The following is a 25,219-nucleotide window of genomic DNA, read 5'->3' as shown; positions in this document are numbered from 1 at the left end:
GTTGAGTCTTCAGATGAAGCCCAAACAGACCCCTGACAGCAACATCCTAAGGAACATGAAGGAGAACTTGCCAGTTGAGTCTGTGAGCCCTCTGAACCATGGGGTGGAATAATCAGTTGTTTGAAGCCACTGAGGTGGTTTGCTTGACAGACACAGGTAATAGAAACCACTCCTGCAACACGGTGGCCACTCATGGCCCGGTCACACTCTCCTTCTCTATAACCATGGCTGCCATCTTGGCTTCTTCCCTGTGAAGCACCCCTGGGCTCTCCAGGGGGCCGGTATGACGCTGAGTGTTCTGCTGCCAACCTCACATAAGGGTCATGACAGCCCTGGGGACTAAGGGGTCCTCTGTACGGAGCAAGCAGTGGAGGCTCAGAAGGTCCACTGAGCTGTCCAGGTTGTCCCGCCATCCCGGGCAGAGCCTGGATTCAGAATTATGTCTCCTGAGGGCTCATACCTTGTGGCTCTCTACGGCTTCATTGCACCACCTCCAAAATCACTTTTTTAGTGTCAGTTCCACTTAAAAATACATTTCAAAAGAAGGAGATTTTGAATGGTCTGTTCAAGGGGCAAAAACTCCAGAGGCACGTTGTTACTGTTCATGGTTATTTTAAGTAAGTCAACGCGCTCCTGGATGAATACTTTGAGACTGGGAAACTAAAATGAATCATCCTGTGGAAAGAGAGGTGCTCTCTGAGGGAGACACCATCACCGTGGGTCCAAGGCACCTGTCGCAAGAAAAATCGGCACCTGCAGCCTGCAACTCTCGTCACCTTCAGGGCCCCAAATAGTAATCCCTGTCCAGTTTCCTTCTGTCCTGGGTAACAGGACAGACACTCTTTGCTCTCACGACCTGATTGTTCATATTTATGGCCCAGGTTCTGCCCCTGTCCCGGAGCCCCCTCCAGCACACGGGCTCTTCCTCCACCACTGTCCGGTCAGGGCTGTGTTCCTGGGGATCTCGCGCTGGTGCCACATGTCTGACACCGCCCGGCCCACCCTCCACCACCCCACACGGGAAAGGGCTGGGGTACTTGCCGAATCTTGAAGCATAGTCTGGTCTGGGAACCAAAATAATTTTTTGGTAAACTTTGCAAAAAGATTGAAGTTCAGCATCAAAAGGGCGCTGTGTCGTCCCCACAATCAGAATCCTGTCGTCCGGTTTCAGAAGTCTCAGGATTTTTGGAAGCTGTTTTTTGAGGCGTTTAGGTTCCATCTGGGAGAAAGAGGGGGAAGGGGAACATGAGCTCACATGCAGAAAAAAAAATTCAGGACGGAAGAACACTTACTCTCGGAATGCTCCGGGGCACGCATTTGTCTGAGTGAACCTCAAAGCCCGGACAGGCATGATTCTCAGAGTTCATCCTGGTCTGGGTGGTTCCAATTGCAGTCCCTTCCTTTCCTCCACTGCCAGCATTCGGATTTGGAAAAGGGGAAGGAAGAAGGAAGCACCTGACTGACCTTTTTAGCACCTTGGCCCTCGGAATGGGAAGCTGGGCAGGTTTCCCAGTGGAAGGAAGCTGGCTAGAGTGAGGGGCTCGGCCGTGGCAATCTGCGTTCCTCTGAACCATTCTGAGGGTGACCCCAAAGCTGCCTTTGCTGCCAGCCCTGACTGCGAGCCTCCGAAGGTCTGGATCTCCTGTCTGGAAAGCACCTGCTTACAAAAGAGTGTGATGCTTCTGTCTCTGAAGCAGTTTGGAAAGAGTTTGAACCTGTATTATTTTAGTAAAGTCTCAACACTAACGAGGGAGAGGAGCAAGATGCGAGGGACCCCAGGGAGGAGGAGTTCCAGGCCATGGGGGTCAGATTTGGCCAGGTTGCCATGGCGACGCACCAGCTTTCAATTAGCCGCATGAGGAGGAAGTGTGGGGAGGAGGAGGACGGTTGGTGTGATGGAGAGAGCCTCTGCAGAGGAGCCCCGAGCAGACTCGGCTGTTTTTGGTCCCACTTGGCTTGGGGGTGATTGAGCCAATTAGAATCTGAGTGTTGAGCAGGAGTGACAGAAGCCAGTGCATGGCTTTCCCAGAGCACAGAAGGCCTGATCTTGCTGTGACCACCCTGCAGGGACTGGCCCCTGTTGCCCAGTCCGGGTTTCCCTGTGTGTCCCTGCACAGCCCAGCCCAGGGACAGCCCTGCAGGCAGGAAGGGCCTGTGACCCTGGGGGAGAGCAGGTGTTTGATAAGACCTGTGCTCAGGAATAACAGTGAATGGTAGTGTATTGGGGCCATAGTTGGTGGGTGCAGTGACAGTGCTGGGGACAGTTTGCAGGGTCCCTGAGACAGGGATGCTCACTTGCTGTGATACCCTGTTCCATGGGAGGCCCTGAGCAGAGCTGGGAGTCACAGCTGGGCCCACCAACTGTCCTGCACAGTGGAGGGGGGAGTCAGGTGTGACTGAGCACTCAGGAGGTCAGGGGCACCCCAGGGGAGCTGCACAGCCCTGGGGTGACTGTTCCTCATCATTAGACTGTTGGCTGTGCCTGCTCGCAGTGGTGGTTGGCATTCTTCTTTTTCCTTCCTTTTGACCAGTAAGAAGGCCCCATTCCACATCTGGATTGAGAAGGTGCAGGAGGGAGGCCAGGTGGGAAAGAACAGGCGCCTGGAGCTTGCAGGGATGTTAGGAGGAGAGCCTGATGGGAAGCTGCAGAAACATGGGGAGGTCTGGCCCCGGCAGACCTGGGGACTTCTGTTGGTGTCCAAGGACCAGGTAGGAAGCTAGACCTCTCCGATGTCGACCACGCACTTGCCACTTCTTATGTCCAGGCTGTTTATGCGACTTCCAGCTTAATAATCCTAGTAAGTAGGAGCTGGTGAGGGCCTACTGGGTTCCAGGTACTTCTCTCTCCACAACATGGACTTCCCACTGAGTCCTCAGGACCTCCCCCAGAGGGAACAGTCCTCCCCTCACTCAGACATGAAAACTTTGGGCCCAGAGAGGCTGAGTGATGTCTCCAGTCCCAGAGTAGATGAGCAAGATGACTCCCAGACTCATGCTCCTCCTTCTGCTCTGCTGGGGTCCCCTCCCTCTCAGAGGGGATTGCCAGGGGCTTGCGTGTCCCCCACCTCCCCACCCCCATTCCTCTTCCTGGGTCAGGGACTCTCTCAGTGGAGGGTTACAAAGGAGAAATAAAGTATGTGTTTATTATTATTGTAGTGTGTTATGTCATATTTTCTTATTAGATATATATTATTATGATGTATCCATATTAGCTTTATTGAGGTAGAATTCACATACTATATGATTCATCTATTTAAACTGTATAATTTGAGTGTTTTTTTTAGTATATTCACAGAGTTGTGCAAACGTTGCCACAGTCCATTTTAGAATATTTTCATCATTCCCAAAAGACCGCCCTGTAGCAGTCACTGAAAGCTTCCACCCTAACCCCTTCCTCCAGACTGAGGCAGCCAGTTCTTCACCCTGTGTCTCTACAGATTTGTATATTCTGGATATTTCAGAGAAATGAGATCACCCGGTATATGGTGTGCGTGCATGTCTGTGGCTTCCTTCACTTTGTGTAGTATCTTCGGGATTCTCCCATATTGTGGCAGCATTCATTACTTGCTGCGTGACAGCCATTGTCCAGATAGGCCATATTTTATGCATCCCACCATCAGTTGTTGGGTGTCTGGGTTGTTTCTACCTTTGGGCTCTTGTGAATCATGCTGCTATGAACATTTTACTTGGGCTCAGACACACAGGAATTGAGTTGCTAGATCATATAGTTATTTTATGTTTAACCTTTTGAGGAGATGTCAGACTTCTTTCCTAAGTGGCTGAGGTTTACATCTCCCTACATCCTATGAACACTTGTTATTATGTGTTCTTCTGTTCTCTTTCTTTTCCCTTTTTAAAAAAATTTAACTACCCTTACAGATGTAAAGGGGTATCTCATTGGGATTTCAATTTGTGTCTTTCTGATGGCTGATGACGTTGAGCATCTTTTCATGCGTTTATCAGCCATTTCTTGACTTCTTCAACTCTTTTGTCCACTTTTTAAAAAATCGGGTCATTTGTCTTTTTATTATTGAGTTGTAAGAGTTCTTTATATGTTCTAGACACAAGTACCTTGTCAGATCAATGATTTCCAAGTACTTTCTTCCATGCTGTGAGTCGCCTTTCCACTTTCTTGATGATGTCCATTACAGCAAAAAATGTTTTTAGCTTTGATGAGATGTAACTTTTTTTCTTCTGTTGTTCATATTTTCAGTGTCATATCTAAGGTATCATTGCTTTAAGGTCACAGAGATTTATGCTTCTATATTCTTCTACAGGTTTTAGAGTTTTAGCTCTTCCTTGTAGGTCTTCGATGCATTAGGGTTTGATTTTTGAATACTGTGTGAGGTAGGGATCCAACTTTATTCTTTTGCACATGGCTATGGAATTGTCCCAGCACCATTTCTTGAAAAACTATACTCCCTCCATTGAATTGTCTTGGCACCTTGTTCAAAAAGTCAATTGATTGTAAATATAAGGGTTTATTTTTGGACTCTGAATTCTATCCTGCTGATCTATATGTCTCTTCTAATGCCAGCACCACACTGTCCTGCTTGGTACAGCTTTGTGGTAAGTTTTGACACTGGGAAGTGTCAGCACTCCAACTCTGTTCTTCAAGATTGTTTTGGCTTTTGAAGGTCCCTTGAATTTCCATATGGATTTTAGGATCAGCTTGTCAATTTCTTCCCGTAAGTCAGATGGCACTGTGATGGGAATTGCACTGAATGTGCAGGTCAGTTTGGGAATTCTTGCTGTTTAACAATATTAAGGTTTTCAGTCCATGAAATTGATATATCTTTCCATTTATCTAGCTTTTAACTTTTTCAACGTTTATGTAGTTTTCAGGGTTGAAATCTTGTACTTCCTTTGTTAAATTTATTCCTAATATTTTATTTTTTGATGTTATTATAAATTATTTCTTAATTTTAATTTTTGATTTTTCATTGCACATGTATAGAAATAAGTTGCTTTTTGTGTATGGATCTTGTGTCTTGCAAACTTGCTGAACTTGTTTATTAGTCCTAATGGTTTTTAGTGGATTCCTTAAGATTTTCTATATATAAGGTCATGCCATCTACAAATAGAAATAGTTTTACCTCTTCTTTTCTAATGTGGATACCTTTTATTTCATTTTTCCCCCTAATTGCCCAGGTGAGACCCTCCAATATAATACTGGGGAGAAAAGGTTATGTTAAGGGAAAAGCATACAGTCTTTTGCCATTAAATATGATGTTAGCTGTGGATTTTTTGTAGTTGCCCTTTATCGGGTGGAGGAAGTTCTTTTTTTTCCCTATGTCATTGATTTTCTATTATGAAGGGTTGCTGGATTTTGTCAAGTGCTTTTTCTGCACGTATTGAGATGATATGGTTTTTGTCTTTTCTTCCAATGATTTAATAGTATATTACATTAATTGATTTTTGGATGTTAAACCGAGGGTAAATCCCACTTGGTCATGGTGTATAATCCTTTTTTTATGTTGTTGGATTCAGTTTAGAGGAGACTTTTTATAATGTAAAACATAGCAGAGAAAGAGAGGAATTTTTCCAGCAAAATAAATCCTGGAGGCTGGGCCTGAGGCCAGACCACCAGGCATCTTCCTATCATCTCCGCCTGCACCCACAGGAATCCAGAGCCTGCTCCAGCCCCACCAGGAGGAAGCAATGGCCCTGCATGATTCTACCCAGGAGAACAGAAGAGCTTAAAAGGGGAAAGCACAAGAGAGGGATGATGGAATGAGACTTCCTGGAATCCTAGAAGTGGACAGCTCTGACAATGAGAATCAGGATCTGCTCATGAAGGGGCTGCTCCTTAATCCCCACCCCAGGTCTCTGCAGAAACCTGCCATCACTCAGACCCAGCCTCTGGGCTGTCCTGAGACAGGGAGGGGTGTTTGCTGGGGTTAACTTTGATGCTGAACTTAACTTGGGGGCCAGGCTATGTGCAAACTCCCTCCCCTCTCCACTAAATGCAAACAAAGAAACAAACACCCAAGGAAGAAACTCCATAATAATAGGCAGATGATATGGCAAATAGTTAAATGCACAGCTTTTGATTCAGACATATTTGGTTACAGTCTTGGCTCTGCTCTTAACAGCTGTGTGACCTTGAGCAGATGACTCAACTTCTCTGAGCCTTAGTCCCTAAATCTGAGAAATGGGGTAGTCACAGTGCCCATCTTATTGGGGTGTTGTGAGGATTGCATGGCCTAATGTGTCTGTCTGATGAAGTGCTTATTAAGGGATAATTGTGTCTTATTCTGAAATACGCGTGTGGGTGAAACCAATGCCTAGTCTTCTCTACTGAAGAGTAAGGTGTTTAAAGGACAGAGACAGAAAAACTGGAGGCTTTGCAATTTGGAGGAAACTAGCAATTTGCCAACAGAGTGCACAATGACTGCGTAAAAAGTTCCCATCAGTTTCTGTTATATTAAATGATAATTTTTCATTTACCTAGTTCTGAGAAACTGCCTTTGGGCCCCATATTGCTGAAGAAAGCCCTCTGCTGAGATTCTGGAAGAACAGACCTCATGAGAATATCTATACCTGTGCCAGGAAATAATCCACTGCACATCTATGAGGCTCGGCGAGTTTGGTGATATTCAGGGTTCATTTTACCAGTGCGAATCCAAAGCCCTCTTATGAAGCATGATTATTTTAACCCCCTGAGCCACCCAGGCACCCCTGAAGCATGGTTGTTTTAAATAAAATCAACCTTTTGAAAATGCAAAAGCAGCAGCAGTCATGAGGGAGGCGGGTTTGGGCAGGCTTTGTAGACTCCATGGGCGGTTTCCCATGGATGCTTGGACCTGAGCCTCAGGGGAGAACACTGGGCTGGGGATGGGGTGGGGCTGTCATTGGTTTGGGGGTGATTTTTCAAGCCATGAGATGGTGCCCAAGAAAGACAAGGTGAGAGAAATAGGCCAGGGGCCTGGGATGGAAACTTGAGGAGACAGAAGACACAGAAGGAGGAGACACAGAAAAAAGTGTTGGTGGGGTATTAGGAAGCCAGGGTTGTGGAAGTTAAGGGAAGACAGAGTTTTACAAAATGGTGAAATTCAACCACCTCAAACATGGCAAAAAGAGCAATGGAACCGAAGTGTTTGTTGGCAAAATAGATGTCAAAGAAAAACTTTCAGAGAGCAGTTTCTATGGAGTTGGAAAGCAAAAAACAGATAGTGATGGGTTGAGGGGTGAGTGGGGATGTGAGAACAGACTGGTCTTTTAAGAAGCTTGATGGAGAATAAAGCAGGTGGCAGGGGTGACAGGGATGTGCCAGGTGCACATGGCAGCTGCCCAAAGGCCGGCGGAAGGAGGACAGACCTCAGGGCCCCAATGAAGCTGGAGACTGCACTTGGTGTGGTGAGAGACTTGCTTGTGTGGTCTGAGCCCATCCCCAGCAGTTTGGTTGCCATGGTGATGGTGGGGCTGGCTGCCTGTTCGGAGGCAGAGGATCTTGCTACATGCACATCCGGAAATGGCAGGGACCCCTGAACTTCATTAGCCTGTTTCCGATAACAAATGTTGATCCTGGGCTGCAGCGGAGTGACACCCTTGCTGACAGTGCCGTGTAGTCCCATTCAGAGGGGGTGCAAATGAAAGGCGAGTCCATTCAATCAGCACTCCCCTGCACCCGGGCCACCCCTGTTCCAGTTCAGAGGCCTGTCCATTATGCACGAGACCCTGGCGCCTATCCATCACACCAGCCAAAGTCCCCACAGTCACCTGGCAACATCCACGGCCACGGCCTCTATGTCCGGTCCTGCCAGCCCCCGCATGGCCACAATCCCATGGGCAGTTTCAAATTATTGCTTAGCATCCACACGGCAATTTCCATTTGCCGTTCTGTAGTCAGCTCCCCAAAACCCCACTGCAGCCGGCTCTAACAAAGCACGAGCTTCCCTCGCGGAGGCCTACCGTGATGTCAGGAAGGCTCCTGCTAGATGGGGGACGAAGGGTTATGGTGCGGAAAATGCAGCTGCAGCCTGTCTGGTCTCATTCTTTACTGCCTTCCCCTCGTCCACAAACAACTGCCTGGCAGTGTGAGCTGCACCCAGTGGAGAGGAGGACTCTGCTCGCAGGAGGAGGAGAAGAGAAGGGGGCTGCTCGTGGTGGGGAGGGAGGGACATGCTGGGAGCTCAGACCTTCGAGAAAGTCTAGAGGTGAAGGACTTTCTGGGCTGTTGAGGACAACGGGGGAGGATGAGGGTGTGGGCAGGAGTGCTGGAACTCTGGAGCAGGGTACCTGGTCTCTAAGACCAGAGGACCCCACAGGCAGTTTTCAGGTTGTGGTCTGGAGTGGCCTGTGGGCTGGGGAGATGTGGAGAATGGACCTGGGTGTCCACATGGTAGGCGGAAGCATGAGGGAGGGGAGAATGCCTGGCACTCAGTGGCATCCCAGCTGGGAGCACTGTCCAGACGGGGAGAAAGGCCTGGCCTTTGCGTTCAGACAAACGTGTTTCTGGGTGCCAGCACTATCCCCAATCTGCTGTGGCTCCGTTGGAGACCTTTGTCCTCTTATGTAAAACAGGAGAAGACCGCTTCCTTCCCAGCGTTGCTGGAAGCCTCCCTGACATAGGAGTTGTGCCCCTGGGAACCTCTTCCTCTTGTTCACAGCTGTCCTAGGTGTTGGGCCTGCGGTCCCTGCCCCAGAGAGCTCAGCTTCCCAGGCTGCGCCAGGCTCAGTATCCATCGTGCCCAGGCTGGGCTTCTTCCTTGCTTTGCTGCTCAAAACGGGGTGCTCCTCATACATTTCATGACCTTGGGAGACTTAATCCAAATGTTGAGGCATCAAGGGGGCAGTGAGTCACTGTGGTGAGCGAGACTTTTTTTCAAGGGGAGATTCTGGAATGCCTCTGATCCAGGTGGCAGTCTCTAGCGGGCTGTCTGTTGTAGTTTTTGTTGGTGGGCTTGGCAGCCTCCTGATTTCTTTGCAGGTGGACTTCCTTCTCTATGCCTCAGTATCTTTGGGATCGTGGAGCCTTTGGGACAAAGGATGGACCATGGCAGAAGGAAGGCTGTAGGCTTTGCCCAGGGGTAGTCGAGTAAGCAATGAGAAGCTGGTTGTGATGTCTCCTGGGTTCCTGTCACCTGTGGATGCCCTTGGCTTTTGGTGGCCAGCTTCAGAAGGCAGCTGGACAATGCTCCAACAGCTCCAGCCCTGGTGACTGGGGGACTTGGTAAGAGCCTAAGTCAGAGGCAGGGTGTGGGGACAGAGAGCTGAAGTGGCCCAGGCCTGGCCCCATCTCTCCAGGAAGGAAGCAGGGGCCGCCTGAGGGGCAGGTCCAGGACTTAGGGGTGAGTGGGGATACCTGCTCCCATGTAGAGCTGGAGGACACACACAGTGATTCCCACCCCACCACCCCCGCTGCCATGCTCTCCTGCCAGATGGGGTATTCATGCCTCCTACAGCTCTGTCTGCACCTGGGATGGCTCAGGACATTTGGGAACCCAAGGACCACTTCAGTTTGTTGCCTGTCAGGTGTCCTAGGAATTACCTAGGGGTGTGATTCATGCCCCTCAGCACCGTTAATTCCCTTGAGGGATGGCAGACTGTTGCAATGCAGAGCTGGAGAGAATAAAGGTCCGACTGGTCCCCTGCAAAGACTCTGGCACCAAAGGCCTTCATTTCTTACTGGAATAACATTAGCCCGTGGCTATGTTTGTGGGAATCAGAGCTTGGGCTGAGTCTCCTGAGATCAGCAACAGTGGGGCTGGTTTAGGTGGGAGGCCTGGAGACACCCTGCTTGTCTCTCCTTTGCCGGCATCCTGCCTTGCACCAGGGCTCCCTCTGTGGGAGATGTCTGCTGACCCTGAGGCATTTCATTTCCCACCATCAGCCCTTCCCTTAGGGCTCCTCTGGCTCTCTTACAAATGAGCATTTTGGATTCATCTTGGTCCCCACAGACTCCGGGGTGCAGACGAGCAGCCAGAGCCTGTGGGCAGGCATGGCAGAGAATGGGGGGGGGGGTTCTGAGCTGGAGGCTGTGCTCTCTGGAAACCGTTAATTAAGTCATTAAGGAAGTGGATGCTCAGAGAGGTTAAGTTACTTGCTCAGACACACAGTCAGCTCAGGTGAACAACACAGAGAGCCCGGAAACCACGTCTCCTACTCCCCAGGCAAGGTTTCTGATGATGTTGGGTGTGGGGCACGTTGTATTATACACGCCCGGGAGGTCTCTTTGTCTCTTTAGATTTCTGATCGGGCTCATAGTAACGCCCGCCTTCACGTGTTCCTGTGGGGTGGGTGGGGAGGGACTTTCGTCAATGCAGCAACTTGGCCAGCAGAGGGAGTGAAATCTCAGATTCCCGGATTTAATAATGAATGAGTCCTCTTAAGAGTTTCTGAAATGACAGGGCAATCAAGGCTCATTTGGGGAAGAAAAGATGGAGCTTTCATTCTTTATCCAAATCATCTCTACCTGCTAAAAATGATGTATAATACATAAGGATTGAAAGTGATTAAAATCCTTATGAATTTAATCAGAAATTCACAGTTAACCACTATTTGCTTTGGTGCAAATTGATGTGGAATAACAATCATGTGTATCTGCAAATTTTTTTTAACTTGTGGGAAATTTGCTGGTGATTTGTGGGGGGAGGTTCGGGGGAGGGGGAGCATCTGAAGGAGAGAAAGGAAGGAAGGAAGCAGTTGAGAGGGCGCTCCCCGGGGGCCCCCACCACCGGCACTTAGCAGTCCTGTCGAAGGTCTTTGTTCCTAAATGTCAAGCCTTTGCTATTTATTATTATGAACAATAGGAAATCCTAATAATAACTCCTATGTGTACCATTTGCTTTAACCAAGGAAAATTCTCTGAATTGTTTCTTACCTCTGAGTCCCATGTTTGGGTCCAAAGCTCCTCCTCCCCCTTCCTTCCATACTTTCCTTCATGTTTTCCCCTAATCACGCCTCATAAAATCAGACCACTGAAGTTTTTCAAGTACAGACATGTAGAGGGCAGAGAAAGACAGCTGCCCCTTCATGCCCTTCCTCCCTTAAAGAAGACGTTCTTGAAAAGTGGAGACAGTCCTTGGTAAGGGTCCCCTGAGGGGAGGGGAAAGAGAAGGCCAAATGGAGAAAGATCGAGAACCCCTCACCATCCTTTCTGCGCTGGGGACTCTCTTGTAGAAGGTTTTTTCTGTGTCTCCTATCCACACCACGGAGGGCTGGAGCTCCCGGGCCACCTGCAAGGAGAAGAAGGGGCTTGGCTGTAAATGCATTTCTCTCGTGGACCCTGACGGACAGCAGGACCCGATGGCTCTCCAACAGGGCTCTCGGGGGTAGGGGTGCCCAGAAGGGCTCCGGGGCAGGACCGCACCCCTCCTGCATAGCAGGATGGGGCACCACATGCCGGCACTGTCCGTTCTTCCCTAGGACCCGGAGCCTTGAATCGGTTCGGCTTGAAATCAACCGGTCGTGTTCTGCGGCAAACCAACGGGCATTTGGGCCTCAGGTTTAATGACAGCCTACTTGCTGCTCCCAGGTTCATTCAGACTCGCTTGTCGTGAGAAAAGCTGTTTCAGCACAAGGGGCCCCTGTGATGCCATTTGTTCGCTGCTGCGCAGCTGTGCTTTTGTGCCCGACGTTTTGCCTGGAAGGTGGCTCTGAGCCCCTCCATGGCGGGCAGGGCTTCGCGCCAGCGCTGGGCCTTACTTACCGTGGGCCTGGGAATAATTGCCACTCACTGAACAATCTCTTCAAAGCGCCCCCACGATAGCAAAGTTTGGGTATTTTTGCAACAATCTGTGCTTTGTGCAAAACCGTGACCAGATAAAAGCTGTCTCCAGCCACGGCAAATAGAGCCTTATGTACTCCTATTTTTATATATCTTAAAACATCATTAAGGCAGCTGGCATGAGTTGTAACCAAGACGGGCATTTAGTAAATGATGGGAAAGTCACGAGGTGCACGTGGCCATGTCTCTTCCCACAGCATCAGGAGCCACGGTGAGCAGATCATGCCTGTGTAAAGACAGGAGCGCATGGAACCTGATCCTGGGGCCAGTATGAGTCCTGGGCCATGAGCCTTCACAGCCCCATGCTCATCAGCACTTTTGGACAGAAGCAAACCAGCCGGCCCCTGTTTGGTAGGCCTTAATTTTTAGACACAGAGCCACAGAGTTTAAGAATCCAGAATTGCACATTGTAATCCCAGCTCCTGGGGGGTGTGGTGGGTGTGACCTTCACGGTGAGTCAGTGAGAAGCCCTGGGCCTGGCCGGGGCCACATGTGTCACCCATGGCAGCACACGCACCGTTGGGGCCAGCACTGACGCGGCATGAGTCCACACCCTGGCCGCTCTTTCACACTCTTTCACGCTCATGACAACTCTTTCACGCCATGCCCTAGGAGGCAGGTGCCTCTCCGCTCATCCAGATTTTACAAATGGCGAAACTTAGCTGAAAGACGCAAGGGGACCTTGTCCAAGTTCACACAGCTGGAGAGTGGCAGAAGCAGGCTGCAGAGTTGGCTGGAAGCACGGCCATGTCCACGGGTTCCCTCTGTACCCAAGCCAGACCCTGGGGCCCCCTCCCCAGCTGTCCATTCTTTGGGCTCCTCGCCCCTCTACTTTACAGTGCCCCTGGCCTGCTGCAGAGGGCGGGGCCTACAGAAGCATTGTTCTGCTAAAAGCTATTTTAAGTCCAAAGCTTCCCTACTTCCAGCCCCCAAAGAAAATAAGAAAATGAGATGCTGGGTTTTAAGCTTCTTAGAAAAGAGACACTTTATAATGACAAAGGCAAAACCTTATTCTTTTCACTCCCTTGGAAAAATCGTAGCTTTGGAACAGAAAGCTGCAGCGGAACAGTTTCCGCATAAACTGTTGTCTCCTGTCTTTGGCTAAATCTTGCGCTCGCTGGGGCAGCGGGCCTCCCCACTCCCGTGTCCACTTGGCAAGGGACAGCTTTTCCACAGCCCACTTTTCTTAATGGCAATTGCAGATGTGAGCACCGAGAATTGCTGTGGGACTTTTCTCCTTCTGCCTCTAATGAAGTAAGCCACCTCAATGGTCCCGAAATGCAGGAGTCTTCTTAGCTGGGACAATTTTGAGACCAGCAGTCTCACTTCCAGTACCTGGTTTAAAATTGTTCTGTTCACGGCATTGCATTGAACGGGCCCGCCCACAATTGTCCTGTGAACTTGTCTGCGCCGTTGGGCTGGTGGGGGAATTCCGTACTTCCTGTAAGCGTGCACCTGCATCTGTGAAGGAATGGCTTTGACGGGACCATTCACCTGCTTTGGGGCCCACGGGGCTGCATAAAGGACCTTGGTGGTGACGTGGTTTGGCAGGGCTCAGTACTTATCAAATGAAGAAGACATTTCCCCAGTGAGTGTTTGACAATGACAATACAAGGAATAATTGTGGGCAAAGAGCCTTGATCTCCACGACTTCACTGCTATCCTCACTCGCCATGTGCCCCATCCTGTGCCAAGCACGTCCTAGCACCACCCCCCCCTTATACACGAGGTCACTGAGTGGGGGGTAACATGCCCATCAGCACTGGAGAAATGTTGGAACCTGAAGTCAAACCTGGCTCAGCCTGACGTCCCCAGGCCCTTCTATTAACCAGGGGTCACATTGCCATGTCACCATGGTAGACAAGATGTCTGGTCAAAAGCATCTCATTAACCCATTTCCTTCTCTGTCCCCTGCCATTCCAGGTAGAAGAACTCTAAAAACCATTATTGTCTTGTCCTGCCGGGTGTGCATTTTCCATTTTCCATGTCCACGGGTGGCGAGCTGGCCTGAGGACACCTGGTGATGGCCTGAGGACACCTGGTGATGGCGCTTAGCTCTGGACTGAGAAGGGAGAACAGAACCTGGGTCCTCCCATGCGGACAGCCTCTCCCACCAGGAACCATCTAAGGGAAGAGACTTTTCCTTGGAGAAAAGAAGACTCAAGGCAGCAAGGGAGCTGTTTTCAAATAGTCGACGGGTTGTCGTGGGAGGGATAGATTGGCTTTACTGTTTTTGGCTCTGGATGTGGAAGAAGAGCTGTTCTCACATGTTCCTTCATTAGTGCCTCTGGAGGAGCTCTGATGTGCTAGGTACGGTGCTTGGTGCTGGGGTCCCTGCCCTCAAGGCCCTGTCCGTGGGCAGGGAGGGAAGCTTGTGAGGGGGCCCAAGGAAAATGGGGTGTCAGCAAGGACCACTAATGACAGAAAGATGGAAAAGTGGGTCAGGCAGGCCACCAGGAATGGAGATTGCAGATAAAGTTTAGAGCAGACTGAATGTCTAGTGGTCTCTAGAAAGTCACAGAGGTGAAGAGGGGGACGCACTGGCTATGCTGGGGACAGGAGCCAGGGCACAGGGCTATGTGTGCCCTCGTGGGGATGCATGGGGTCACAAAGGCATCACAGAGGCTGTCACCATGCTATGGAGCTTGCTTTTATCCTGGAAGCTGTGGAGGGTCTGTAAGGGACTTGAATCAAGAACTTTGATCCTAGTCGTGTTCTAGAAAAATCCCTCTGGCGGGTGTGTAAGGCATGATAGTCTGGACAGCTGTTCCTGGGGAACTGGGAATGTGGTTGGTGGGCATGTGGGACTGGATGGCAGGGACTCACAAGTGAAGGATGAGAGTGGAGAAGCCGAGTGTGGGCTATGGAATGGGGTCGGGGTGAAGACACCGACGGAGCAGGAGGGCTCAGGCTAGGGGGTAAGAGCAGCACCAGAGAGAACAAAGGGCACAGAAGAGAGAACTTTCCCCTGAGCCCAGGGAGGTCAGAGATCCAGGCAGGCAGAATAGGCAACCATGGCCAGCATTGCCCTGAAGCTCTGGCATTCTGGAGGTCACTGCTGGCATTGGCAGGGCATGGAAGGGACAGAAGCTGGGTGATGAGGGCTAAGATGTGAATGGTCAGAGACTGAGACAGGGAACATTCTTTCAGAAGGATGGGGGGGTGGTGCATGGAGACCAGGGGTGGCACGGAATGGGAGGGGAATCAGGAGAGGATGACCTCAGAAGGAGAAGGGCTGTCCTCCTCCTCCAGGGAGCAGGAGGGATGGGTGGTTACTGGTGCAGGCTGCACGTCTATGAGACAACAGACAGCAAGAAATACAAAGGGTGGACAGACTAAGCTTTGAAAACATGGAAATTGGTAGAATTTTGGTTCTTTCTTATTGTTATTGCAAGAGCAGTATTCATTAACAAAATTTTCAGAATACATATTCAGACGCAGAGACAGCACTCTTTGCCTCTTCCATTCAAGTCACTCATCAAACATTTCCCGTCTTTACAGACCGTCTTCGATGTGCGTATTTGCCAAAATGAGATCGTTCCTCAATCAAATCAGATTGTTCCTCACACTGTTCCTGCATTACCTTCTGGCTTACCCAGTGTGAAATTTATTTCTCCAACATCATTTTAACATAAAGTCCCGTAATTTATTGATCGGCCCTCCTGTTTTTGAACCTTTGGGCGGTTTCTGCCTTCTTATGAAATTAAACAGTGGTTCGATGAGTTTGGGGGACACATGATGGTTGCTTTCCATAGAACGAGGCCACACCCGTAGCTGCTGGGTCTCAAGGCTTGTGTTGTTTACGTTTTCACCTGCATTGCAAACCTGTCTTCCTGGAGAGTCCCTGCTTACACCCTCTCCAGCCGTGGAGAAGCGGATCTGTTTTTCTACACGCCTCTCCTTAACAATGTATTAAAAATAAACTCTTTGCCAATTTGTTAATGAAAAATGGTATCCCTTGCTCTTTTGATTTTCATTTAGCAATGAAAAGCCTTCATTTAAATTACCCACAGATAGTTTGAGGTCCTGGGTAATTAGATGTAATTAATTCATAATTGAACTTTTTAGAAGTTCCACCGGGCAGTTTGATTCAGCTGCCAGTAGAGGGCTCTTTAGTCCTATCACATTTAACTTCAGGGTTTCAGTTTTCTGTCCGTTCTGGAATGAAGATGGGACTTCCACCAACGAGTGTTTTTTTTTTTTTCAAATTTTGGGGAGCTCTAGTGATCAATTAAAGACTTCTCCTTCTACATGAGTTTGATGGCTTTGATCTTTTGCAATCTCTAAAGAAACACTGTCAAACATTCACCGTCAGAATGAGATTCTCTTGGGTTACGATGTGATGGCTCCACAGTGAAAATTGTTTGTGTTTGGCATGCTTGAATTACCAATATGATTTGTCCAAATGACTCCTGGAAGCTTTGAAAGTTCTCTCTGAAAATGTCCTACTTTGCTTGCCTTAGAGAAACTGATGAAAAACCAGTTATTTCCCCCTCCAATTGTTGAGTCTCAGTTTACCAAACCGAAAAGGACCACCCGCTCAACCATCCAACCATCCATCTACTCACCCACCCTTCTATCTGTTTACCCTTCCTTTGTCTATCCATACATTTATCTACCCCTGTATCATCCACACATCTACCCACATATTAATCCATCCAACCATCCATCCATCCAACCATTTGCTGTGGTGAGATCAAGCTGTGATGTATCAGGCTCAGTGTTGGGAGACAGGAGCGTCTGGGGACCGAGAGACATGGTCCCTGCCTGCATAGAACGTGTAGTTTCTCTGTCTGAATGGGCGGTGCTGGGCACAAGGAGGCAGCCAGCCGTGAGCTGCTGCCATGCTGGGGAGGAGTTAGAGAGGCGTGGGTTACTTGGGGAGAGGGGAGGCTCATGTTCCCAGACTGGAGTCACTTGGATTCCATTTAAGTACTGAAAATGTGAGCACATTTTGTTCTGTATTTCCACTATTTAAAAATATTTAATATTTCAATTTCCTTGCATTAACTTTTATGAGATTGCAGAAATTACTTCAAGTCTTCACTGGGTGTCAGCTGGGAAAACCATAAATGATACTCAAAAGAAGTGCAGAGGTGTGCTAAAGAGTCAGGAGCCCAGGTGGGCTGATCCTGCATGGAAAGGAAGGTAAATTGAGGCAGAGGAGAGGACCAGGAGGGAGCCAACATACAGGTCCAGTTGATAGACTGTGGCAGACGCCATATGGGGAATCGGGTTTGTGCTGGCCACAGAAAGACATTGACGTCATTGCTGATTGTTCGGCTGTATTCAAGCGGTAGGTGTCTGAATGCTGGCAGGCACCAGGCTTACAAATCACCTGGACTTCCCTTTGGAGCCCTTCTCCTCCCCAGCTCGCTCTCAGCCATACTAGGGCTAATGGCGTCACAGGAAACCGCCTTCTGAGCTGACTCTGAGCAGCAAAGGGGTTAACGCCTGTGCGCACGGCCATCCTCAACTTCCCATGGCACAATCTAGCCACACCCAAGGCCTTCCCTGCTTTTGGTGTTTCCAAATTGGTTAACAATCCTTTAATACCTGTGGATTGACCCTGGTCCTAGCCCACCCCCATTAGCGTTCCAGGGAACAAGAACAGATGGACACGGTATTTACGGTGATTTATAGCCCACAGAATGTCTGCACATCCTTGCTGACAGACAATGCTTGGGGCACCCACGGTCCAGGGCCTGCCCCCCCCGCGGAGTCCACTCAGCCCTCCATAAGCAAGTGGAAATGTTCTGTAGCTTCCGCTCAGTTTGGCTGTGAACCTAACAGTGCTCTAAAATATAAAGTCTGTGCTAAAAAAAGATGGGAAAAAACAAAACAACCCCCCACTCGCCCAATCCAAAAAAACCCATTCTGAAGTCCATGGGCGTTCCCTTCCTCAACCTGAAACCATATCCATGACACAGTGAACAGTGAGCTGGCCTCTGACGGCAAACCCATCTGGGACTTGGGGTCACCAGTCCCTCTCTTCTCTTATTTTCATCCCCGGTGCTTCACCAGAGCTCCTAAATTCTGTGTCCGTCCCGTCTCCCCCACTCCTCCCTTCTTTCACAGGAGCGGCTCTGTGGTTTGGGGTCAGATGTGCTATGTGTTTGCTTTATCCTAATTGAATTCCATCTTGTGAAGGTGACTGCCATAATTATTGTATTTATTACACATCTGTGTTTGCAAAAAACCACCCACAAACAACCACAATGTCTCTGTTTGGGTTATTAACTGGGAGTATAGGTTTCCATGAGCTATAGAAACATAATTGGCTGGGCTCTCCATCACCTGACTCCTGGACCAGCTGTTTGTACCAGCACATCTGGGCAAGATCTATTGGCACGTGGCCGCAGGCGGTTGGCTGTGAGCCCAATGAGGAGCCCCTGGTGGGTGATGCCAAGGCACGAATAGCATCATAACTTCTTTTTGTCCAGATGTGTAGGCCAGAATGGGCCACGTGGTCTAGACCCATCACCACTGGGTGTGGGGGGCATCCTCTCTCTAGGTCTGGCTATCGCTGGAGGGAAGGGAGGGCTCAAGGACCACAGAGAGAAGAAAATCTCTCTCTCAAGACCGGGAGCACGAGACAGGAGTTCTCTGCCTGGTCTGCCTTCCTGGCTCTGCGGGCCTCCTCTCGGCCTTCTTGTGGGAGGACTAGAAGTTCAGGAGAAGAGTTTGCTGGACAAGAGGGAATCCAGAAGTCATGGAAATCCACCAGGGGGCCAACAGCATGTGGGAGCTTCCCGTTCCTCACCTTCTTATGCTGAAGTGTGCCCAGCTGACACTTTGACCCAAGAATGTCCTTGCCCTTGGGTCACTCACTGTGAGGGCACGGCAGCCACAGGCCGGGCACGACGGAGGCTTCCTTTCCCCAGCAGCCCGTCGGGAGCCACGTGACAGCTCTGGGGTCAGATGTGGGCTAACGTCTAGATGCCAGCCTCTTTGTTCTTTTGTAGTTTGGGTCAAATTAAGCACTCTGAGCCTCACTTTTCTTGTCTGCAAAATGGAGACTTTAATTCCCGCCTCATCTGGGATTGGTGCGGTTGAAAAGGAAAGTGTGTATAAAACTCCTTCTCATATGTCAGACTCCAGGCGAGATGAGAATCCTTCCTGCTCTTCCATCCTGATTCACCGTCATGAAGACCCAAGGAGGCTGGTGCCTTGCTTTCATAACTTCTTTCTTTTTAAGATTTATTTCTTTTGGAAGGAGAACAAGAGTGCAGGGGAGAAGGGCAGAGGGAGAGGAGGAGTGAATCTTTTTTTTTTTTTTTAAAGATTTTATTTATTTATTTCACAGAGAGAGAGAGAGAGCACAAGCAGGGAGAAGGAGAGAGGGAGGGATGAGGGAGAAGCAGGCTCCTTGCAAGAAAGAAGCTCAGTGTGGGGCTCGATCCCAAGACTCTGGGACCATGACCTGAGCTGAAGGCTGATGTTTAACTGACTGAACCACTGAGGTGTTCCGGGAGAGTGAATCTTAAGCAGAGCCCACGCGGAGCGTGGATCCCAGTGCAGGGCTTGATCTCACAACCCTGAGTTCACGACCTGAACTGAAACCAAGAGTTGGATGCTTAACAAATGGTGCCACTCAGGCGCCCCCCTCCTCAATAACTTTCTACCAAATATGTATTCAATACTAAATTTTTATCACATTTCTTAATTGTTAGATATATTTCTAATATTTCCCCGCTGGATAGATGTGTATTCTTTTCCACGTACACTTTTAGTATAAGAGGGAGTTTGAGACAATAGTTGCTTATTTGTATATAGTAAACTTGTTTCTTCAGGGAACTCCCTTACCCAAACTGTTAATCTATTAGCATTATTGTGTGTAAAGCAAAGGAACCCACCAAAAATAATGATCAGAGAATGGACTTGAATTGTAGGCCATGGAAACAAATCCGAGGCTTGTTTCCACGGTGTTTCCTGGTGAGCAGAGTGTGCCAGGTGAAGCCTGAGGTGCCACCCGCCAGAAGGGTGATTAGGAGCGGTTTCCTAAGAGTTGCATTCTTATCTTCCTGGAGATTAATTCAGAGATAGGAATTCTTTTTAAGGAGGTGTGATGAGTAGCAGGCCCTTCTGTTATAGTTCACCTTCTCCTGCAAATGCCGAAGACCGGATTCTGCTGCGTGCCAGGCGCAGCCCGCTCCACGGTTCACACAACACAGGAATGCACTATAGCTTCCTGCCCTTGATTTTCCGGCACAGGCATCACTTCCTACTTTTCTGTGGTTAATTGAAAGCAAATACTTTTTTTTGCAATGCAGATAGCGGTTCTGTCAATCATGCCAGGACACAGTGGCCCACCGCATGTGGCTTCTAATTGAATGACACCCACTCCAGAGACCTTTACGTCTTTCATTTATTGGTTATACACACGGTGAACGTGAGGCTTAATGAGGCAGGTGTCAGGCACTCAGGCATGGAGGGGCCTCAGTGGATAAAGACACTCTTCCACATTTTGAAAATTGGATGTTCAGCATTTTGGGGCCCACATGATGTCAGAATGCAATGATTCTAATAAATGCAAAGATAGCTTACTTGATATCAAGATGAATTCTCAGCAGTGGAAGCAATAACTTCTTGAGAGAAAGCACATCATGATCACGCTATTGGCTCTGTCCTGGGGTCATACCAGGAGCAAGGGAGCCATGTAGTAGTAGGGAGAAGAGGCTCACTTCAACTAGTCCTACTTCAATCAGAGGCAGAATAGTGTAGTGATGACACCCAGTGGCTCTGGACCCCGATTGTGTGGGCTCACATTGCAGCACTGCTGGCCAGGGAAAACTTCTTCAGTGCTTCAGTTTCCTCATCAGTAAAATGGGGATAATGACAGTGCTTCCCTCCTAAGGTTGTTGTGAGGACAGAATGAGTTAATTTACACAGAGACGTGCTAGAACAGGATCTGGTATATATGGATGCTTATGAAATGCCAATATTTTAATATTTATGTGCTTCTGTCTGTTACTTGACAATGTCAACAAAATTAGGTGTTTATTCGGGGTGGCAGGGGGAAGCAAGAGGGTAGGTTTCTTTAACCTTTCCTCTGAAGCACTTAGTGCTTGGGGCTTGGTGGGTGAGCCCATGAGGTCATAAGCCAGGCTACTGGGCTTTAAATTCCAACTCATGTTCAAATCCTTGGCTAGCCTCAGAAATGTGCTTGCACGCTGGAAGATTCCGAGAAGCTCAGTGGAGAGCAACAGCCAGAAAGTTAGAAGAACTAAGCACACACCTTAGCCTTTGCCAAGTTAAAGGCATTTGTTAAACTCCTCAGGCTTTCTATTTAAGTTTCATTAAAGTGAAGATGATGTTATAGGACTAAGAGATTCACCTTAGACTAAAGGCAAAACCGAAATAGACCCACAATAACAAACTGGAAAACAAAACCTTTGCAAAAGCTCAAGCTGATCAGCTAGTAATATAACTGCCTGTCAGAACAAAGCTCAGCATGCCCAGAGTATCAACAACATATCATCCACAATGTCTAATATGCAAATAAGAGTAATTAACGATATGAATAAACAGGAAAATGGGACCCACAGTCAAGGAAAACAGTCAAACAGAGAGCGACTCCAAGATGACCCAGTGTTGGAATTTGCAGACTAGAACTGTAAAGCAACTCTTAAGTTGACTTAAAGGAAAAGATAGTCATATTGAATGAATAGATGGAGAATTGCAAGAGAGAAATAAAAATCTATAAAAATAAGCAAAGTTAAATTCCATAACTGAAAAGCAAAATGTCAGAAATACAAAAGAAATCCACAAGATAGGCTTAATATCAGATTGGCAATGGTAGAAGAAAATGCAGAGTACAGAGAGAGGAGCCAAGATGGCGGAGAAGTAGCAAGCTGAGACTGCTTCAGCTAGCCGGAGATCAGCTAGATAGCTTATCTAAAGATTGCAAACACCTGAAAATCCATCGGCAGATCGAAGAGAAGAAGAACAGCAATTCTGGAAACAGAAAAACAACCACTTTCTGAAAGGTAGGACCGGCGGAGAAGTGAATCCAAAGCGACGGGAAGATAGACCCCGGGGGGAGGGGCCGGCTCCCGGCAAGCGGCGGAGCAACCGTGCACAAAATCAGGACTTTTAAAAGTCTGTTCCGCTGAGGGACATCGCTCCAGAGGCTAAACCGGGGCGAAGCCCACGCGGGGTCAGCGTGGCCTCAGGTCCCGCAGGGTCACAGAAGGATCGGGGGTGTCTGAGTGTCGCAGAGCTTGCGGGTATTGGAACGGGAAAGCCGGCTACAGAGACAGAGCCGACAGTAAGCTCGCAGCTCCGTGTTACCTTGAACCGGTCGCAGGCTCGGTGAGCTCGGAGCGGGGCCGGAGGTCAGGCAGACGGGAGTAACTGGGCGCGGTTCTCTGAGCGCGCACTGAGGAGTGCGGCCCTGGGCTCTCGGTTCCTCCGGGCCGGAGACCAGGAGGCCGCCATTTGTATTCCCATCCTCTGGAACTCTACGGAAAGCGCTCAGGGAACAAAAGCTCCTGAAAGCAAACCCAAGCGGATTACTCACCCTGGCCCCGGGTAAGGGCGGTGTAATTCCGCCTGGGGCAAAGACACTTGAGAATCACTACAACAGGCCCCTCCCCCAGAAGATCAACAAGAAATCCAGCCGAGACCAAGTTCACCTACCAAGGAGTGCGGTTTCAATACCAAGGAGAGCAGCAGAATTCCAGAGGAGGAGAAAGCCAAGCACGGAACTCATGGCTTTTTTCCTGTGATTTTTTTTAGTCTTGCAGTTAATTTAATTTTTTCTTTTTCATTTTTTTTTTTTCTCGCCTTCGGGTAAAATTTTTTTTTTAACTGTTACCTTTTTCTTTTTTAACGATTTTTTACTAGTTTATCTAATATATATATATTTTCTTTTTTACATTTTTCTTAGGTATTTTCTTTTTTTAAAAATTCTTTTCTTTTCTTTTCTTTTTTTTCTTTCTTTTATTTTTGTTTTTTTTTTCTTTCTTCCTTTTTGAACCTCTTTTTATCCCCTTTCTCCCCACTCACGATTTTGGATCTCTTCTAATTTGGTTAAAGCATATTTTCCTGGGGTTGTTGCCACCCTTTTAGTATTTTACTTGCCCCTTCATTTACTCTTATCTGGACAAAATGACAAGACGTAAAAATTCAACACACAAAAAAGAACAAGAGGCAGTACCGAAGGCCAGGGACCTAATCAATACAGACATCGGTAATATGTCAGATCTAGAGTTCAGAATGACAATTCTCAAGGTTCTAGCTGGGCTCGAAAAAGGCATGGAAGATATTAGAGAAACCCTCTCGAGAGATATAAAAGCCCTTTCTGGAGAAATAAAAGAACTAAAATCTAACCAAGGTGAAATCAAAAAAGCTGTTAATGAGGTGCAATAAAAAATGGAGGCTCTAACTGCTAGAATAAATGAGGCAGAAGAAAGAATTAGTGATATAGAAGACCAAATGACAGAGAATAAAGAAGCTGAGCAAAAGAGGGACAAACAGCTACTGGACCACGAGGGGAGAATTCGAGAGATAAGTGACACCATAAGACGAAACAACATTAGAATAATTGGGATTCCAGAAGAAGAAGAAAGTGAGAGGGGAGCAGAAGGTATACTGGAGAGAATTATTGGGGAGAATTTCCCCAATATGGCAAAGGGAACGAGCATCAAAATTCAGGAGGTTCAGAGAACGCCCCTCAAAATCAATAAGAATAGGCCCACACCCCGTCACCTAATAGTAAAATTTACAAGTCTCAGTGACAAAGAGAAAATCCTGAAAGCAGCCCGGGAAAAGAAGTCTGTAACATACAATGGTAAAAATATTAGATTGGCAGCTGACTTATCCACAGAGACCTGGCAGGCCAGAAAGAGCTGGCATGATATTTTCAGAGCACTAAACGAGAAAAACATGCAGCCAAGAATACTATATCCAGCTAGGCTATCATTGAAAATAGAAGGAGAGATTAAAAGCTTCCAGGACAAACAACAACTGAAGGAATTTGCAAATACCAAACCAGCTCTACAGGAAATCTTGAAAGGGGTCCTCTAAGCAAAGAGAGAGCCTACAAGTGGTAGATCAGAAAGGAACAGAGACCATATACAGTAACAGTCACCTTACAGGCAATACAATGGCACTAAATTCATATCTCTCAATAGTTACCCTGAATGTGAATGGGCTAAATGCCCCTGTCAAAAGACACAGGGTATCAGAATGGATAAAAAAACAAAACCCATCTATATGTTGCCTCCAAGAAACACATTTTAAGCCCGAAGACACCTCCAGATTTAAAGTGAGGGGGTGGAAAAGAATTTACCATGCTAATGGACATCAGAAGAAAGCAGGAGTGGCAATCCTTATATCAGATCAATTAGATTTTAAGCCAAAGACTATAATAAGAGATGAGGAAGGACACTATATCATACTCAAAGGGTCTGTCCAACAAGAAGATTTAACAATTTTAAATATCTATGCCCCCAATGTGGGAGCAGCCAACTATATAAACCAATTAATAACAAGATCAAAGAAACACATCAACAATAATACAATAATAGTAGGGGACTTTAACACTCCCCTCACTGAAATGGACAGGTCATCCAAGCAAAAGATCAGCAAGGAAATAAAGGCCTTAAACGACACACTGGACCAGATGGACATCACAGATATATTCAGAATATTTCATCCCAAAGCAACAGAATACACATTCTTCTCTAGTGCACATGGAACATTCTCCAGAATAGATCACATCCTCGGTCCTAAATCAGGACTCAACCGGTATCAAAAGATTGGGATCATTCCCTGCATATTTTCAGACCACAATGCTCTAAAGCTAGAACTCAACCACAAAAGGAAGTTTGGAAAGAACCCAAATACATGGAGACTAAACAGTATCCTTCTAAAGAATGAATGGGTCAACCGGGAAATTAAAGAAGAATTGAAAAAAATCATGGAAACAAATGATAATGAAAATACAACGGTTCAAAATCTGTGGGACACAACAAAGGCAGTCCTGAGAGGAAAATATATAGCGGTACAAGCCTTTCTCAAGAAACAAGAAAGGTCTCAGGTACACAACCTAACCCTACACCTAAAGGAGCTGGAGAAAGAACAAGAAAGAAACCCTAAGCCCAGCAGGAGAAGAGAAATCATAATGATCAGAGCAGAAATCAATGAAATAGAAACAAAAAAAACAATAGAACAAATCAACGAAACTAGGAGCTGGTTCTTTGAAAGAATTAATAAAATTCATAAACCCCTGGCCCGACTTATCAAAAAGAAAAGAGAAAGGACCCAAATAAATAAAATCATGAATGAAAGAGGAGAGATCACAACTAACACCAAAGAAATACAAACTATTATAAGAACATACTATGAGCAACTCTACGGCAATAAATTTGACAATCTGGAAGAAATGGATGCATTCCTAGAAACATATAAACTACCACAACTGAACCAGGAAGAAATAGAAAGCCTGAACAGACCCATAACCAGTAAGGAGATTGAAACAGT

At 47.7% G+C, this 25,219-nt stretch overlaps 1 protein-coding gene and 1 long non-coding RNA gene across 3 annotated transcripts in view; one reads left to right on the top strand and one right to left on the bottom strand.

Moving 5' to 3' along the window:
- Positions 1 to 13,715, top strand: part of LOC131827302 (uncharacterized) — a 140,621-nt gene extending 126,906 nt beyond the window's left edge. The window contains exon 3 of the long non-coding RNA XR_009351967.1: positions 13,659 to 13,715. This is a non-coding gene — a long non-coding RNA (uncharacterized LOC131827302). The remainder of the gene's footprint in view (positions 1 to 13,658) is intronic.
- The window catches only part of IQCA1 (IQ motif containing with AAA domain 1), a 152,791-nt gene that overhangs the window by 11,112 nt on the left and 116,460 nt on the right, over positions 1 to 25,219 (bottom strand). For both annotated transcript variants that reach the window (XM_059167631.1, XM_059167632.1), the window contains 2 exons: positions 11,094 to 11,180; positions 1,042 to 1,219 (listed from right to left, as the gene is read on the bottom strand). In XM_059167631.1, coding sequence (XP_059023614.1) covers positions 1,042 to 1,219; positions 11,094 to 11,180 — 265 coding nt within the window. The remainder of the gene's footprint in view (positions 1 to 1,041; positions 1,220 to 11,093; positions 11,181 to 25,219) is intronic.

This window comes from Mustela lutreola, chromosome 3 (assembly GCF_030435805.1).
Source record: "Mustela lutreola isolate mMusLut2 chromosome 3, mMusLut2.pri, whole genome shotgun sequence".
In the NCBI taxonomy this organism is placed as follows: domain Eukaryota; kingdom Metazoa; phylum Chordata; class Mammalia; order Carnivora; family Mustelidae; genus Mustela; species Mustela lutreola.
This window is presented reverse-complemented; position numbering and strand designations above follow the sequence as displayed.